Below are 19212 nucleotides of genomic sequence, written 5' to 3' on the forward strand. Positions count from 1 at the left end.
GCGTTAAATAAGATGAAGGCTGGTTCGTTAACTTGAACCGTGTTCGATCGCTTGGAGCCCTTGGAGCGGAGATTGAGCGACAGTGATGCGTGTGATGTCGATGGAGTTAGTGGTGGTGGTGGTGGTTGCGTCAACCTGCTGCCACACTATATCGTTCCGTCAACACTGCTCTTTCGCCGTACGCACTGGAACGAGCATGGAACAAGGGACGACGGACGCATTGGCTTAGAAGAAGGGGATTTTGAAAGATTAACGTTTTGCTCCTTTTGCCCTCTTATCGATCGATATTTTCCCATTCATATAGCGTGCCTGGGAGAAGGACAACAGTGAGTGAAACGTGTGGACAACAACACATCGGTGTCACTTTGAAGATGTCCTGTTTGCCAGTGCTTTGAAGTAAGCAAACATAACCCCATCCATCCCGCTGCACACTATTAAGCAAACTTGAATGCCTAATGGGGCAGAAAAGCGTTAAAAGTTCACTTTTCTTTTGCGGTAGCAGGGGGCGATGATAGCATAGGGGGCAGTGAGTGTTGGAGTAACCAAGAACCGCATTTTAGCGTGCTTTCGCTGCTGCTGCTGCTGCTGCTGCTGCATACTTATGATAATTAGAATGTTAATTAGTCCTCCTGAAGTCAGCAACAGCACCAAAACCAAAGCAAAAAACAGGACTGCATTGCTTGCACATCGAAGACACCATCGAAAGGAATTCGATATTCCACGACCGTCATCCTAAGCGGCGGGGGTCGGCAAAAGGATCTTTACACGTCGCAAGTTCACAACTTCAACCCCCCGAGCGGTTGCTGTCCCCTGCGGGAGTGGAGAATTTGTGTGAGTGGAATTAATTTACAGCTCTAATTGCTGCTGCTGCCGCCGCCGAGAACCCGGTGCGACAATTCCTTGTAAACTCTCAACGCGAAGGAAACTACTTTATATCCCCTCTTCGCTAGCAGTAGTGGCATGGTGGCTCTCCATACGGAGCGTACACCACAGATTGAAGTGCCACACTTGGTCGCCCCCCGCGCTTAAGAAGGGTTGAGGAGAAATTAATGTGCTGTTTACGCGTTGTGTTGGGCTGCGTTTGACATTTGCCTTGTAAGAAACGGTTCAGCGCATAATACTACTTGGGAGGGTTTTGTTGAAATTAAATGCAGTAGTAATGCTCTCTCGGCTCTTGTGGTCGATTTTGAAAAGCAGACTTCTTTGCGGTTGCCTTGGGGCTACGGTCCCAAGGGAGATTTTCGAACCTCTCCATGCGACCGCACAGTAAACCCATGTGCCCACGTCGTGCACATTAATTAACTCGATCTCTTCGCTTGTTGGAGGCACTCTCAGAGAAGAGGGTTTGTGTGTGTTTTTTTTTGGTTTGACAGTATTATTAATTCGATCTTTCGCGTCCCTTTTCTCATCCACAGACACAAACGAAAAGTTCAAAACTTCCTGCCATGCAAGACGCCAACCCGCGGACCGCCCCATCTCGATGCGACAGGTGTACCGACCGGGCATTCGGTGACGTACGAAGACCCGGACGTACACTTGGGCCACCATCCGCTCGTTATGCGGCACCATCATCATCATCACCATCATCATAACATGGAGGTAAGTGTGTCTGTGTGTTGCATGTTTTTTAAAGTTAAGTTTAACATGAAAAGAAAAGAGGTTCGTTCTTGTGCACCCATTCATTAACTTCGACAAAATCACTCCCCAAAAATTCCTCCCAAAACGACCGAACGGGGTGCGGGGGGCACCCTTCTTCGATTGCTCTTGTCAAAATTTATTCGCTCTGTCAGATTACATTAAATCATTTTAAATTGGATAATTCCAAGTGACATATTTTTTGGCCGAGTGCCGAGTGGGAGAGTATAGAAAGGGAGCGTGTTTGTTGGTGGTTTCGCCCTTCACTGGCGGCGGCTAAGAGCATTTAAAAATTCACCTCACACATCATCCCGCAAACCGTTGGGAATTGAGCCAATCACGCAATCGCGCGTGTGTGTGTGTGTGTTGGGTGAATTTTAAAAGAGACTGAGCAATGCAACGCAAGGTTTTGGGTTACAGTAATCAATTTTTAATTTCAAAACAGCGCACTTCGTATCCCGCAATGACGGTGTGTCCTGTGCGTCCCGGTATTTGCCCCAGTCCTCGTCCCAAAACGGTCCTAAGTGTCTGCAAAAAAAGTCCAAACGTGTACGTACAATGTCAAAATGTGTCATGTGTTTGGACTGTTTTTCGGTTTTCTCTTTTAATTATTCATGTTATTCCACCGCTTCCATCCATCGGCAGTCTCATCTCTCTCTCTCTCTCTCTCTGTTCCTGTCCATCATCGCAAAAAGTTAGTTGCCCAAAAAAAAAACAACAACAGAAATATGTCCAATTTTGATGAATTGGAAAACGTAATCGAACGTCTTCCCTTCCCTATCGATCATTGTTAATGCAGGCTCGTCTTCTTGTCTTGCTGGCGGTGGTGTTGAACGTTGGAATGCAAAACCGCGGAACCTCCCAAAAGCGGGTTGTGTACCGTTTAGTTTCTGCCCAAAAGTGGAACTGAAGGAAGTTTGTTCATTTTTTTGTTACGTGTTCACCGTTCACGTGTTCACCAAACTCATCGCCGATTAGGATTTTGAGATCGTGTCTTGCTGTCGGGTTTGTGTGCCTTTTAAGAGACAATTGAACAATAGTAGGCTTCAACTGATTTAGCTAAGTTGCCTGCCTGAGTGACAGATCAGGAAAAGGGGAAATGTCCTTCTATCTGAAGCTGTCACAACAACTGTCAACTGACACAACCGCAAACCCAACAACCGGATGCATCTCAATGGGGAGGGATTTGATATCACACATACAAAAAAAACTTAAACAAAAACACATGATCTTCTCTATGCGCGTGTGTTAAATCTTAGTCCGCGGGAAACGACAAACGACCAGTGGGAAAAAGAGGATCAGAATGTGTGGCGCAAGTTCGCGCTTGCGCGCGCGCGCTCGCACAAACAAAAGCACTGATGCTCGTCCTAATGTTTGGTGTCCGGAGAGCGGGATAAACTGTCATAATATTACGACAATCCATGTCAAAGCCTCAAGTTCCTTCCCTCCCAGTTCCACGGGGAACAATAGCGACGCCGTGTATTTTGGTCGTGGTTTGTTCGCCCTCCCTTCTGCACACACACATCCTGCTTGCTTGTGGCGGTTTCGGGGTGGAATTTGCACACCGGCACAGCACCGTGCTCAAGAACCGTTTTCTTAGACCTTCGTTACGATCTCCACGCATTCCAATTCTCTGTTGTTGCGGATATCAATGACAGACACACACACACACACACAAACACAGGCTTTTGAAACCTGAAGCCCTCGTACGACGACGAAGACGACAACGGTTGTCGCTCGTTCTCTATCCTTGCCATGCATCCTTTGTACCGAATGTGCATCCATCTTCTCCAAGCTGAATGAAATCTTCAAAATTAATGCACACACACACACACACAAAAGCGCAGAAGTGGTTCGCTGCAGGTTTCGAAGCAGTAGACAAAAAGAGACCTCTGAAATCTTAACCGTTTTTGTTGGGTTTCTTTTCCGTGGTAGAATTATAATCAAACAGTTTCTCCACCACTCCACCACCCAGGATGTTGTTTATGCCCAAGATGGTGCGAAGCAGCTTAAGAAGATGTTGTTTCCATTGCTCAATCATACCGTAAAGAGGAAGAGCGACATACAATATAATAATCGAGCCGGAAAATGACGACAAACCTGAACCTGGTCCTCTCCTCCTTCACCGTGCCGAACTTCACTGGGTTTTTTTTTTGTTGGGAATGAAAATTTAACCATATCCATATCATATTTCCTACCCCAAACTGTTTTGGTATAGAAATGTGAGCATAGCTTTTTATTTCAGTGGGGAGGAATTCCACGAAACCACAACGTGCGTGCGTGCGCGCCCATTTGTTGCTGTTGAAAGCCACGCTGGCTCAGGTGTCGCGCTTTTTGCCTAGAACCTCGCGGGAACCTCCGACCTAGCGACCAGCAGTTTTTGAGTTATTCCAATGAGTAAGATATCTCATCACGGGGGACCTACTACACACACCGGCAACTGGCACTTGGGCCCAGCGCCATTCGCATAGCGGGCGACGTTTTGTTTCTCAATAATTTTCGGGACGACACCACACAAACGGTCGTCGTCGTCGTCGTCTTCGTGTTCCGCGCGAGCCTTCTGCCTCTCACGAGGGGATAATTTATATGTTTCCATTTACATTTCATTAGGCTCGCGCACTGACCCCTGTGCGTGTGCGGTGGGGTAGTGTCGTACAAGCAAGAAGAGACGCGAAGATCGTCTGTCCGTGAATAGATCGCGCCAGTGGAAAGAAGATCGTTCCGGATCGCCAGGAGGAGCCACCAGACACATAATCCTGTACTTCCCGCCCCGTTGTGTGTGTGTCTGTGGTCGCGCAAAGGTGGCAAGCAAACACCGAAGGGGTTTTTTAGAGGCACGCTGCTCATAACTCTCCTGTTCGCTGCTTCCCTTCGGTGTGTGAGGAAAAAAGGTATTTTTTGCTCCTTTTGCTCCGGTCAGGCAAGCCTCTTTACCAACGAAACCACAAGAAACTGGCTCTGTGGTGTGTGTGTGTCGCACCGTGTTTAGGGGTGAGTGCGAAGCGAATTATGATTGGCGTGTGATGATCAAATTTCGTGTCTGTGTAATAATGCTGTCAAACATGTTTATTCCCAAGGCAGAGAGCAGCGTGGCGGCTTATCCGTCGAACGCGCGCACGCACCCGCGTCTGTCTGCCATGTCCGCGCTGTCATGCTGCGCGAACCTGTGTGCCCCCTTCGATGGGAGTGTACATGCGCGCGGTGTTGCTGTAGAGGCGTTCCTCCAAGCGGTCCTGACCCTGCCCTGTCCTCTGCCCCTGCTGAGCTGTTGTGTTGCCTGCTAATTAACAACTGTATACGCCTCGAAATATGTTGGATGGATGGAAATTTTTCTACAAAGGGTGATTGTCGGTGATGCCGCCGCCAAGACGAAGGATCCGACTCCAACGCTTATCACTCCTAATTATTCCGATTAGAAATTGTGGATGCGGATGATGGGAAGAAGAAGAGGTTTAACACCGCAAAAGGTACGGCTAGCGATAGACGTGTGTGTGTGTGTTTCTATCAAGCCAGCTGGTCGGCCGTTTTGTGGAGCTCCTAGACAGGCGGTAAAAATTAGCTAAAAATTGATAACCATACCAAAACGGCCTGTTTCTCGTCTTTCCGTCCCCGTCGATCACGCTTATGGAGCGCAAGAGAGCATCATAAAATCTAATTGGAATTTATCCAATCGTACGAGCAGATGAGCTTCTTTTAGGGTAACGGCACACTCCCGCATTCCGTTTCAGTAGGTCCTTCAGACAATGGCTTGTTTTCACTCACCTCACAGCCACTCCGTCTACAATCACTTCAGTTTTGGGGAGTTTTGTTTTATTACTACAAAAAATAAATAAAATAAAGCGGGTTCTATCACCCGCCCGCGGTGTGTGAAACCTTTCAACGTCTTCGCACATCAGGTTGCATATTTTCAGCGGCGCAACAACCGCTCAGAGCGATATCACTTTGATAGACACACAGCACACAGCCCTTGCCTTCTCTCTATCTCTCTGGACCGGTGGAACACCGTTCACACGCCCCCACACCACCCTGTCCACTCGGTTCAGGCGGACAATATTTAGTTTCTTCCGAAACCTTAACCCCGATCCGGCGCAGCTTTTCTTGCGGTCACTGGCCACTGATCGACGCACAGCTTTTTTTTTTTGTTTTCGCTCGTACGCGTTAGACCGTAAAGCAATATGGTGTGTGATGTGCGAGCGCTGGCGAGGATGTTGCTCCTTTCCCGTTGTGTGATGATCGGTGTGGGAGAAAGATGAAATCTTGTCAGGGAGCTGTCCCTACCTATCTGCAAAACAACACCCCCTTGCACTCTCAGCGAGGAGGAGGAGAAGGAGGCGCATTTAATATCAACAAAGCAGGCGCGCAACATAAGCAGCAACCACAACACAACACCTCGGCCGTTTGGTGTGTGTGTGTGTTTTCTTGTATCTTTCTTGTTCTTTTATTTTTTTTTTCTAGTGAGAGCCCCTTCCTTCCACCCCTTTCGCTACTCACCTCTTATGATGAACGACCGCGCTCGGCTCGGCGATTCCTCTTCAGCGGTAAGAATTCGACCTCGCCTTCAGACTCACGCACCGACCGCAGCATTCGGACAAGGGACAAGCTTTCCCGGGGGCGAGCGCGCGCGTCCGAGCTATTTGGGTGGCATTATTACGTGTTGCGTCCCTCCCCCCGATTCTTCGTCCACACACAGCAAAAGGGACCACACACAACGTTTGGGACAGCATGTGCCCCTTGACGCTCTGTGCTGCTCGATGCTCCTGCTTGTGGTCGACGGTGGCGCTGAGGTGGAATGGAGGATAGAGTGTGTATTCGATGGCCACCTAAAATGGCCATCTGCTTAACGGCGCAAGCGATTGCTGCAAATCTAGCTTCACGCTAACACGCGCACCACTCTTCTCAACATATCGCTGAAGAGATGTAGAAAACATTACAACACAACAGACGCGCCTCGCGCTCGCTTCCCTATTATTATTATTTGTACAGTGGTAATGTCCGATACGGCTGTTTGTTTGCTGTCCAAACATACACAACACAGTCTGGTGGTGTCTTCGCACTGAAGAGACACACGTGTGATGTGTGTTAGCTGATCGTGGATGATCATGTTTTGCCTGCTATAAGCTACGCGCGTATGCCTTCCTCCGCCTTTTTTTCTTTCTTATTGTAATCATCATTTCCATTCTTTTGGCGCGAAGAGTGCCTCTCGAGTGCCAAGTACCGGTGTTGTTGTTGGTGTACCGTGTAGAGGATACACTTATCATAATGCTTTCCAAACGCTCCGCGATTCAATGCCACTATCTTTGGCTCGTCTTCCAAAAACAAAACAGAACAAAACGTGCTCAATCCTTTTTTTTGGTTGTTGATGGAGAGACTCACGGGGTCTCAACAATAATGCGCACGGGAGGGATTATGCTTCGTTGTTTTTTTTCTATCCCTTTGGGACATAGCGAAATCAGTGGCATCGTGTGTTCGTTTACGGCGCATAATGATATCCGGAAATGGGGTGCGAACAATCAACCTGCCCATTCATTCCATTCCACCGAACAGGCAGTACGAGCAACGTGTGGCCATTTGTGTAGCAGCAGCAGCAGATCCTTCTTAATATGTACATACACTTAAGCTGCGCCGAGGTGTGGCACATACACTTTACACTTTTGCTGTATGCCATTTTCTAGCAAACACACGCGCCGATAGTACGCCAAGGAGCAGCGGAGTGGAGAAAGGTGCATAAAAATATATAGAGATGTACCATTTCTGCATTTTTATTCGTTTTCTAAAGGGTGTTTTTCTGCCATCGAACTGTCCTTTACAGGGTTTTCCAGGCGTGCTCATAGATGTGGGATACTTTATTGATGAACTGAATGGGAATTTGACCCTATAGCACCCTTGTGGACAAATCCCAATATGAATTTCCAAGTCCTATAAAGGTGCCATAGAATCCAATTTCCATCTCTATGAAGTTCACTTCCAATAGGAAAGAGTAAAAGAAGTGTCCCACAACTATGATGCGAAGCGCTGAAAACCCCTGTACTGCTTTCTTCTGCTGCTGCAGTGCTACTTGTGCACATACGTGTACGTAAATTGCAAATGCAAAGCCAGAATCGTGAGCACACCACTCTGCCCGGGGAAAAAGGAAACGTACGGAACGGATAGATACATCACGGTTTGGTGGATTTTTAAGAATAGTTTCCCAATCAGCACTACAGTGCATGCATAAGCAAACAAGCATGGGGCGCAACACACAACAAGAGCAAACGTGACGAGTTTACAATTGTGTGTGCCCCTCCTTCGTGGTAGCCAGTAAAGGTCCTGCCAGCTCACGACGCTCTCTCTCTCTCCTTTTGTGTAAGACACTTTGCAAACGTCACTGCCACACAAACCCCCGCTCAAGCCAAGTGTGTGTGTGTGCATGTGTGGTATCTTGGGATATATAAAGCAGGAAAGATAGAGAGCGTTCGACCGAGAATGGTTGCCATTATTCTAACTGTTAAGGCAAAAAAAACTAGATACTGACTGCAACACACACACAGGACCATATTCTGGCAAACACTTACCCCAGCGAGCAGGACCGGAAGTGTGGAGCGGCTGCTGCAAAACCCACCCTTGTGTGTTTTGTGGCACGGGCTTCGGAATGGACGGTAAATTCAGTTACACTTTCTTCGCTCGCTCTCGAGCGCTGTTTGAGTCTCGTGTCCGCCTCGAACGACGACGATGACGACCACAGCCAGTGCACAATGGAATGGCGCTGGGAAAATGCGCTGCGGACCTTCGTGGTGTGTCATGTGCAATCCTTTTCCACGCTCAAAAAAATCCACCCAAACCCCTTGGGGAATATTTACCCAAAATGCCCAGCTTTTCCAGCGTTGACTTTTCGTCCTGTTTTGGGTTAACAAACATTCGAAACTGTCCCCCAAAAGAGTTAGAGTGTGTGTGGTTGGAATGTCACACACCGTGCGCGCGGCTCCAATCGATTTCACTCTGCAAACGATTATCTTTCTTAGTTGGCGCTGGCTGGCACACACTGCGAACGATCGCAGTAACGTTTGCTTCAGTAACAATGTACTTCACAATAATATGGTGTGTGTGTGTGTGTGTATGTGGAAGGGGGAAAACTGAATTGATACACCATTAAGCAGGCGAAGCAACGAACAAGTTTGTCAAGCACTTTGCCATACCACCGGGCAAACGCATTCCGCATCGGATAACAATTCGGCTTTTTTGTACCATATGAAATCGAAAAAAGAAACCCGCAAATGGAACACTCTTAAAACCACCATTGTGTGTGCGTGTGAAAATGCACAGGGCCCCGCCAAGTGTGAACCATTTCATGCCCTCTGAAGGGCCCTTTGCACACACACACACACACACACACACACACACCGTCTGCGTTCGACAGCAGAGCCCAACCCAGGGGGAGAAGGGTTTGTGTGATTGTAAGGATTCTTGTGTGATTTTATCGCGGTGCAGCAGCAACAACAATGAGTGCCTGTGAGGAGAGGTGGTTCGCTTTTGTTTGGAAGTGTGAAACGCGTGTGAATGCGCTGCGCATCTTGAGCGGACCTCTTCATTTTTCTTTCAATCTCAATTTGTGTTTTTTTTAAGCACATTACTTAGCATTAATTCATGTCTCTCTTTCTCTCTCTCTCTCTCTCTCGACAGCTGCACGCGAAGCAGATCCACTATCCGAGCGGATATCCGATGCCACGGTCGCCACCATTGTTCATCTGCTCGTCGCCCGGCCCCGATCCGTACCGGTCGCACGACAACGTGTACGAGGAGCTGGAGCATGGGCCGGGCCGGGACACGGACTCGGAGCCGCCGATCCAGTCGGACGACGACTTTGCCGAGGACGAGCTCAGCTTGCCGGGCGACCGGTCCTTCCACAAGTCGCCGTCGGACGGTGGCACCACGGTCGCTACCATCTACCACGACCGGAGCAACGGGGGCGGCAGCAGCAACAGTGCGGTCACGACCGCTTCCGCCTCGACCATGCCCGTTACGGACGGCGGTGGCGGCGGTGGCGGATGTTGTGCTGCGGGTGTAGAGGGGAGTGTTGGTGGACCACCAGCACCAGCAACGGCGGCGGGTTCGGGCCCATCGTCCGCCTACCTGGAGCGGAACCGCACCGAGCGCAACTCGCTCCTGTCGTCCTCGTCCTCGTCCGGGAATGACAATACACATCCGCTGGCACACCACCACCACCACCACCGGGGCGGAACGGCGGCCGTGCCACCGTCTTCGTCCGCCGGCGGCCTCAACGGAGTTGGCAATAGCAACAACAACAACAATAATGGAAGCAGCGGTGGTGGCAACAGCAGCGGCAGCAGCAGCGCGAGCAACAGCAACCGCAACTCCAACTCCAGCACGGATTGTGGGAACAACAACAACAACAACAATAACAATAACAATAATAGTAACATCAGCGGCAGTTCCAGCCTGCCCAACGGAACCGGCGGCACCACGCACTGCAATGGTGTTGGTGGTGTGTTGGGATTGTTCCGGTCGCGCAAGCACCACCCGGCGGCGACGCTGGGCAGCTCCGGACGGAGGCAGGCGGCGCCGGCATTCAACAGCTGCTCGCTGGACGGGGGACCGCTCGGGGAGCCGGTCGTACTGCCGCCAATGTACGACGATCGGGGCATGATGACGTTACCGCCGCCCGCCTACGCCCATACGCTCACGACGACGACGACGGGGACCGGGGGTCACCATCATCACCATCCGCTGCACCACCATCCGCACCACCATCACCTGAACAGTGTCAATAACAACTCGCTCGGCAATCAGCACCATCATCGGTCGAACTACTACAGCACGATCGACGACGATGGTGGCGGGCCAGCGTCGGAACCGCTCGATCCGGTCGAGCGGCGGAATCGCATCAACGCGCAGCTGTCGGCGTCGGCCGGCGGCGTCTCCACCATCTTCCGCAATGGGCACCGGACGCCGGGAACCACTGTAGGCGCACCGATCGGCGGGTATGGCAGTGGCCGCTCGCGAACGAATCCACGCCGGCACGGCCGAAATGGTAACAGCGGGAGCCAACAGCAGCAACCGCTGGCCGTGATATCGGCACCGTCGCAGGACCCGTCGCAGTACATCTACCACGAGCCCGTCTTCCACGAGGGCCTCATCTACGATGGGTGCCTGTCGCACACGTACAGCGATCGGAGCGGGGGCAGCGGCAGCACCGGCACCGGCAGTACCGGCGGCGGCGTTGCCTACCACCATCCCTACATTCTGCCCCAGTTTACCACCTTCCGGAATGGTGGTGGCGGTGGTGTTGGTGGTGGAAGTGTAGCGGGAGTACCACCTTCATCGCATCCGGCCGGTACCAACGGTGGCCATTCGATCTACTCGCGCGATTCCAGCTTCGGGTCGGACTCGGGCTACAGTCAGCACACGCAAACGTCCAACCGGAGTGTGGCCGGCTGGAGCCATCGGCGGCCGGCTGGCGGACAGTCGGGGACCGGCACCGTCGCCAACCCGAAGGTAGCGGCGACAGCAACCGAGCAGCAGCAGCAGCAGCAGCCACCGCAATCAACGATGGTGGTCGATTCTTGAGAGAAAGCTACCGTACTACCCGGACGACCGTTCATATCCAGTATTGTATACGGCAAGATACTGCTCTGAGGTGTGCGGACAAGTCAAACTTGGCTAAAACACGGCGGGGAGCGCCTGTACACATGCACACACAAATAGAAACAGAGGCAGAGGCGTTGCTTCTGAGTGTCTGAGTAGAACCGATGGAGGGGGTGGTCGAAGCGGATGTGTTGCTAGAGCAGTAGTAGACAGAAGAAGGCAAGAAGAAAAAAACCAAGAATGTGATTTTAATTTTAGTATCAATCTCTCTTAATGCCGCCCTCTTTATTGGACGGTGTTTTGTAGTGGTAGTAGTAGTGGTAGTAGTAGCAGTAGTAGTTGTAGTCAGGAGAAGAATTAATAGCTTGTAAAGAAGGAGAGGTTAGTGAGTGATAGACGCTTCGTTTGTGTACAGTTTTCAATGAGCAAACAGGCTCGTTCAGAGAGAGGGTGCATGAGAAACCCAGGGAAAAGTAGACAACCTGGAATAGTGGGAGAAGACCTGTTCTCACATGTCCGGATGCTGCCCTGTCAAAGTTACTAGATATTTGTAATTTGCAACAATTGTGTACAGATACGGGAAGTACTCGTGTGCGTGAGTGTCGTTTGTGTGAGTGAGTGGACTTGTATGTGTGTGTGTGTGCGATAGGTACTTAAAAATGGCAGTCAAAATGAGAGCTTTTCTTACACATAATCGTATCTTATAAACAGAAGAAACACACACACACAAATGTCATCGCTCGCATGAGACGCACACACCGCGCACAGAAGTGAACCCCCCTTTTTGTGTCAGAAAGAGAGAGAGAGCACAGTCCACGTATCCTAACTGAGAGAGAGAGAGAGAGCGAAAAAGCAGGCCGACGGCGAGAAGTTAAAGGCAGCATTTAGTAGCAGTAGTAGTAGCAGCAGCAGCGAAGTGACTAGGGAAAGGAAGGAGCTTTTGTTTGTGTGGTTGTTGTTGCACATACACCACGTGTCATGTACATATACGTCTTACTAAACACTCCCTCCTTCCCTCCCTTTTCAGACAAAACCCTCCTAGTCTTAGAAAAGCGGCAGCCGGCGTGGGAATGTAAAGCAATTCCCACGTGTATTGAGAGCATTTTGTTTCGCGTTTTTAATGTCTGCTGATCACATGGTCAGATCAGATCAGATTGTAAAGCACGGGGGCCGTAGGGCAGAGAATTAGGCAGAACATTCGGTGTTCGGTTTCGGTGAGTTTACTCTTGTGGTTGTAATTTGTACGTAATTACGCAAAATGGCGCCCGGGTGCCCAGGGTGGTTGTCCCCTCCTTCCCCCTTCCCCGCGTCCGTTGTTGTTGTTGTGGGCCGATAGATCCTTACCGATCGGAAGCGGGATCGATCTGCTGCTCCATACTGCGTCTGTTTCTTCTTACTTAAGCGTGTATTTTTTATGCAATTTTAGCATTTTTTTCTATTAAAAGCAGCTTTTCTTTGCGGGTTGCATACTTTGAGGCGCTTACACTGTGATGATGATTGTACATTCGCTTGCATTTCTGTTTTTTTTTTCGTGCTTTGCGTGTCAGGTGCTCGTGTGCTACACTACATTTCTGTAGCATCATTACGTTGGATTACGTGGTTGGACTTGGACTTTATTTTTTGTATTTGTTTCCATCTGGTGTTTTGGACTGATGGAAACCCCATCGCTTGCGTTTCATCTAGTGGTTACCCCCCTGTTTTCAATGCGCAATTCCAACTTGCAGCCGCTGTGTTGGTTGCGTGACAACGAAGCCATCCTCCTTGAATGGAGATGGTCACAGCGAAATAATGATGCATTGGGTTGTTGTCATTTTTTACACGTACACCTCTTTCTAATTGCTGCCAGCATGATGATGATGGCGTACTTGATGACTGGTTTTGTGTTTTAAGCCACGCCTTTTAACCATTTTCTGGAGATGCTTGCCTGTATCCCAACATTTTCAGTTCAATGTGTGGATTTTAAAATGGATTTTGTGTGTGTGTGTTTTTTTTTTAACTACACAGCACCTGAATTTGAGTGGAAAGTAAGAAGAAACGCAGAAATGGACAACTCTACCCTACAACTGGGACGCGGGATCGCGGGTAAATTGTAAAATGGCGCCGACACATAATGAAACTATGATAGAATAAAACCCTGTGTAAATACTCTTGTACAGTGCGGCTAGAACGTAATAATAAAATAAAAAATAAAAACAAAAGTCAACAAGAATACAAGCTAAACACTGAATGAATGAAGACAAAATGCAAACTCCTGCAACCGTTTATATGTGTATGTATATATTTTGTTTAATTGTTCGCTCTGTTCGTTTGGACCGATTTGGCAACTCTTTGTTTCTCTTGCGCGTGTTTCCTTTTCAATCGGTAATGGAAATATTTGTATTGTTTTCGTTCAAGTTTTTCACTTTTTATTGTTTTTTCCCTCGTTCGTTTTGTTTAGTTATGCTTTATAATCCTTGCAGAAGAGTTTTTTTTTTCTTTCAAGAACCAGAAACCTCTTAACCGTTTTTTTAATCAACCAACTCTCTGTACCTGTTCCTATTCATCACACACTTCCCTCTACCACTAAGATGAGCAGGAAGGAATTAGCGAAAGCATAGTAAGTGAAAAAAAAAACATAACAACAAGACTAAAGGAAACGACCTTTCTTTCCTCTCCGACCTTAGCTCTCCCTTCCCCCTGTTCTTCCCTCAGTAGAAATTACACCGTGTAGTGTTGTCACGAAATCGTCGTGATTGAGTGTTTTGCGAAACAGTGAACAAAAATCACTACGACCTAGCAAGCGAACAGATGAAGCAAACACAATATGGTTAAATAGAATGTGTACATGAAATTACTGACAGCAAACCACTCACAGCAAGACAACACAGGGAATACAAAATATGTGTGTAGAAGAAGCCAGTGAGCAGAGTGGGTAAAACTGAAACTGGTAAAGTAGTGGAAATTCAACAACGTTGGTAAAGAACTGTGCAACACACAAGCAAAGAGAAAGATTACCATATCATTTTAGCATGTAGCAAAAGGGAAGTTAAACAGGGGAAGGAAGAAAACAAAACACGAGAAAAACGAAGAGTTTCCTGATTCGAAAGCAATCCTAATGCCAAACAAAAAGAGGTAATAAAGTAACAAAACAACATAGAGCAAAAGATAGAAAGAAAGAGAGAGAGAGAGAGAGAGAAAGAGAGAGAGAGAGAGAGATGCAGGAATTATATCAAAACCAAATGAACTGAAACAGAGAAAGAGAGAAAATAAACGTTTGAAAGATAAGTAAGAAGGAACAGCAGGTCGATTACGTGTACATAGTGAGGTGTAAAAGTGAACAAAAAAAACATAAAGCAAAAGTGAAACAATCGAACGCTAATCATTCGGGGAAGGGCGATAGTTTTCTTCAAATATTGCAAACTCTCTAAAGAAGAGGGACTCGCTAATCGCAAACAAAATACCACAACAAAAACCACAACCCACAACTACTACAAGCCAGCCCTATCAATCTTTTCGCTCGCGTCCCTCTCTATCTATCATCGATCTGTTTTTTCCCCCCTGAAAACCAAACAAACTCCTCCCATTAAAAGAAAAAAAACTAACAAAGACATCTTACAATGGAAAAAAGCATAAAGCGAAAAAGTAAAGTAAAGTAAGTAAAAAAAAAACGGTCGTGAAAAACAAACAAAAACCCTATCAGTGTAGAAAAAACAGAAACAAACAACAAACGAACAAACGAACAAACTCTAGTGGAAAACAATTAATAAAATTGATAAAATGCAAATGAAATAACATAAAACGAATAGCTCTTGTGTGTATTTCTTTCTTCGTTTTTAATTATTGATCAACATGAAAGAAATGTAGCTTTGTGTTTGTACTTTTTGTAATCATATTAACAAGACCGGTCGTTTCCATAATCGGATTTTAAATGATGCATTTTTCTTTGTTATGTTCCAAAGAAAGATAAAGAACGACAGCTCATTATAATGAAACATGAACAATTGCACAGTCCACACTCATGGTACCCATTATAATATTATTTTCCATGTGAGTAAGCATTCTCCGGCATGACGAGCAAACAAAATTCTTAATATTATTTAATATTTCGTTATTGAAAAAAGTTTGATGGGAAAGCTATAGTTACAAAGCTTCACTCAAAGCGTGTTCGAAAGTATTTAAATCAAATGAAAATATGCAACAGCTGCATTTCACACTACTGGTAAAGCTTTTCATCCACACACCATACAAACCAAAAAACCAGTGAAATCATGCAAAAGAAAAGTAAAAAAAAAAGTCGAACAAAATCCCCACAAAACGAAAGACAATAAATAATTAAATCGATTTCGTTGTACATTAACGTTTCGGGCAAAGTGCAGAGGACAAACAGGGTAGCTCGGAAAATATTGAGTGGGTTACCCAGGGCAACCGGGTACGCGCACCATGCACAGCAGCGTACGTAAGCCTCCTGCAGGAACAAAGAGAGCACACAGAGCACATGAGGGTAAGAGGGCGCCCCATTAATATTGATCCGATTTAACTTCCATTTAGCGGCAGAAGGTACTGCGGAGGCAAGTTGCCAAAATTCCGCCGAAAAGGAAAACCAGTGCCAGTGTGCTAGGTGAGGTGGAAGGAATTAATAGGCTTGTGAAAGGGTGAGAGCAGTACAGAAGGATGGTTGGTGGTGGTGGTATTATCAATTCAATAAAACCGATGGATGCCGGACATTTAATGAGGATGCAGCAGCTCGTAGAAGGGCTGCGGGTGTTGAGGGATGAAAAAAGGGTCACAGTTACTGATTCAAGGAAAAAGGATTCAAGCAAACACACACAAACACGCATGAATAATGCTTCATATTGGTAGCGCAGTGTGATTTCAGTTGCACCTTTCTGTGCATGTTGATGATCAATATTATTGGTGCTAGTTTATCGCACTATTGTTTGCGTAGTGAATGTAGGTTTTGCCCTATAATGGCACCTAATGAGTGGTGCTAATCGTTTTCGTTTTATAAACTCTTGTTCGCCGAAAAATCGTTAAACACAAGCAAACCAAATCAATACCACCTGCTGCGCACTGCTAGTGTTGCATACCTTTAGGCGTAATGCGTGTAACACTAGCCGGTGCGCGGTAGCTCATTTGACCACATTATTTTAATTTAAAATTTAAAATTTTCGAAACAGTATGTTTTCAAATGTTATAGAAAATGTATGTTAATTTAAAATTTTAAGTTTTAGCAAATTGAGTACCTAAAATAATTATATTCAAAAAGTGATTTGTATTAAAAAAACAAATTTCAGCATACGAACTTACTAATACAAATTCCTGTAAGGCCCTTGGAAGTTGTCCCAGGAAATATCCCTAACACCCAAGACTGAATCAATTGGTAGAACTTTAGCCCTTAAAGTGTGTTCTACTTTGATACACACTCACATAGTTCCAGAGACTGTATTGGATACAAGCACTGGGAGAGCAACTGAGAAAAAAGCGAACTACATTCACGCATACATTCCTTACCGTGCACCCCAATATACCGCCAAATGGAGTTACGCTGTAAAGCATGAAACCAAATTTGATGATATTCGATCAGAACTCCCTACAAAAACCATCTATTTCACGGCAAATAGTTTCCCGTCATGTGAACAATTTTGCATTTCAAGGAATGTCATGGCAGGAATGTCATACAGAATGACATTTGGGTGCATACATTTAGACGTGAAGTATTTCGCTCTGGTTATTTTAGTTAATTTTTCACATCTTTTCGGTCTTGAAATTGTCTCAATATGTCTAGGCGCACGGTTACAGCAGCAGGTGCGATATACAAGATGGGTTCATTATACAACCCGTAGGGCCTCAGTATCTGGTTTCTGGTATAAGTTTGGTATAAGTTCTTAGGATCGGTATGGATCGAGGATAAGTCCCAGACTCAGAGCTATACTTTGCGGCCATGGCTTGCCTCAAGAGTGTCCGAAGCCGCTGACGGTCTCGCGCCTTCGTCTGCCAGTCCGTTATCCCGGCCTTGATGGCGGACGCCTCCACGCCATCTTGCCACCTCAGTTTGAGCCTACCACGCTTCCTCTGTCCTTGTGGACGGCCTAAAAAGACTTTACGGGCTAGGTCGTCCGTTTCCATGCGTACAACATGACCAGCTCACCGGAACCTGGCGAGCTTGATACGCTGCACAACAGTGAGGTCGCCGTACATCTTGTATAGCTCGTCATTATAACGGCTCCTCCATTGTCCTTCCACACATACGGGGCCAAGTATCCTTCTGAGCATCTTCCTCTCGAACGCGGCTAAGAAGGTTTCGTCAGATTTGGACAGTGTCCATGTCTCAGAGGCGTATATGAGTACTGGTACTATATAGTCCCAGTTTCGTTCATTGCAACAGGTTCTTTGAGGTAAACTGATTTTTCAGGCTATAGAATGACCGGTTGGCAGCCAGCATCCTAGCGCGCCACTCAGCTTCCATGCTATTGTAGCTGCTGACCCTTGACGCAAGATAGGTGAATTCTGGGACGACTTAAAAAGTGCGTTCACCTATCTGTACGTCACACCTTCGTAGATTTTGATTATTTATTGGTAGCCCTGCTGATGTTGCCACCATCAGTTTGGTCTTTGCCTCGTTTATCTGCCATCCGAGGTTCTCTGCCGCCTGCTCGATCCCTTGGTAGGCTTCTGCTACATATGAGAGCCGCAGACCAATGATTTTTATATCATCAACGTATGCCAGGATCTGGGTTGACTTATAGAAGATGGTTCCCGTAGTCTCCACCCTCGAGTCACGGATAGGCCTCTCTAGCGCGAGGTTGAGAGCTATTTAACTGGTTTGTGTAAATTCGAGTTCTACAGACCATTTGTTTGACATCCGCATATGGGCGAAACGAATCAATTTCTGTTTAAAAAATATGGCAGAGTCGGCAAAACTTGAAGTACAATACAACGTTGATCTACACGTTGCTATACACATCATCTATTTAAAGTGCAACCAGTTGATCTTACACAATTTCTGCAGCAATTATCATTATTCATAATACTCGAAGTGAAATGATTCACTATTGCTCATGATATCTTCGAATAACCTTTTTCAGAATATCGAAACACATAAAAAAGCATCATAATTTAATCATTCAGATCGCACAATTTTGCGCATGTGCATACAGCTTTACAACCTGTCGTTTAATTATGCTAGATAAGGTTTCCTGTCCAATGCAAGTTTATCAGTTCCTGCCAGCTGCATTGGGATGCAAAGGAAATAGCAATCATTTGCGGCGAAGATAACAGTATATCACAGCACCAATTACGCATACATTCCAGAACAGTAATCGTAAAACCATGCACACGAATAAGCTAAACCCTCAACAGTGAGAACTCCCACAGTTATAGCGGTAGCAGTTATAGCGGTAAAAGCGCCTGTTATAGAGCAAGAAAGCCTGTTAGGCTTTGCCCATAACTCTGATCAAAAGGCACACCTGGGTAGATACTTATTTACAATGCCTTGAACCCGGCGTCAAATGCAAAATCCGATGATATTGATATCAAATCGAAGGGATTGCTCATTGTCTAACAAACTGCACTTTGGCTGACCATGCATGCCGCCTCCATTGCAGGTGATTGAACCACCGAAATTCTCAGACGCAATTTCATCGCCGGTAACAATAAACCGCATCGAACTAGGTTAAGCACGTGCCCATGATCAGAAATCGATTTCGCAAAGCAACGAAATTCCCCCGACCCAATGCACCACCACCCCCAAAGGGGACTGGTGTTTATTGCCTGCACACGCTCTGATAGGAACCTGATCCAAAGGTTATGATAGCAACAATAACAGCAAACATTCTGAAAGTCCCATACCATACGTACGCACCACACTAAACGCATAAACAGTGGAGCAACTACTGCTGCCACTGGTGGGCCAGGTAAGAAGACAACACACACATGACGGCCAAAAAAAGGCCAACAGTTTCTCCGATACCGGAAAATCTGATTTACAACAACCGATATAGGTAGGTGGCCGCGGTGCGA

General features: G+C 46.9%; 1 protein-coding gene across 10 annotated transcripts in view; it reads left to right on the forward strand.

Moving 5' to 3' along the window:
* LOC3290643 (probable WRKY transcription factor protein 1) overlaps positions 1–14996 on the forward strand; it is a 138139-nt gene extending 123143 nt beyond the window's left edge. For 9 of the 10 annotated variants that reach the window (XM_061652157.1, XM_061652156.1, XM_061652158.1 and 6 more), the window contains exons 6-7: positions 1416–1599; positions 9292–14996. In XM_061652157.1, the coding sequence (XP_061508141.1) occupies positions 1416–1599; positions 9292–11196 (2089 nt within the window). In that variant the 3' untranslated portion in view covers positions 11197–14996. Of the gene's footprint in view, positions 1–1415; positions 1600–6090; positions 6174–9291 lie in introns of those variants that run through there. The other variant, XM_061652166.1, reaches the window with a different exon arrangement.
* Positions 14997–19212: the final 4216 nt, after the last annotated feature.

This window comes from Anopheles gambiae, chromosome 2 (genome assembly GCF_943734735.2).
Source record: "Anopheles gambiae chromosome 2, idAnoGambNW_F1_1, whole genome shotgun sequence".
NCBI classification, from domain to species: Eukaryota; Metazoa; Arthropoda; class Insecta; order Diptera; family Culicidae; genus Anopheles; species Anopheles gambiae.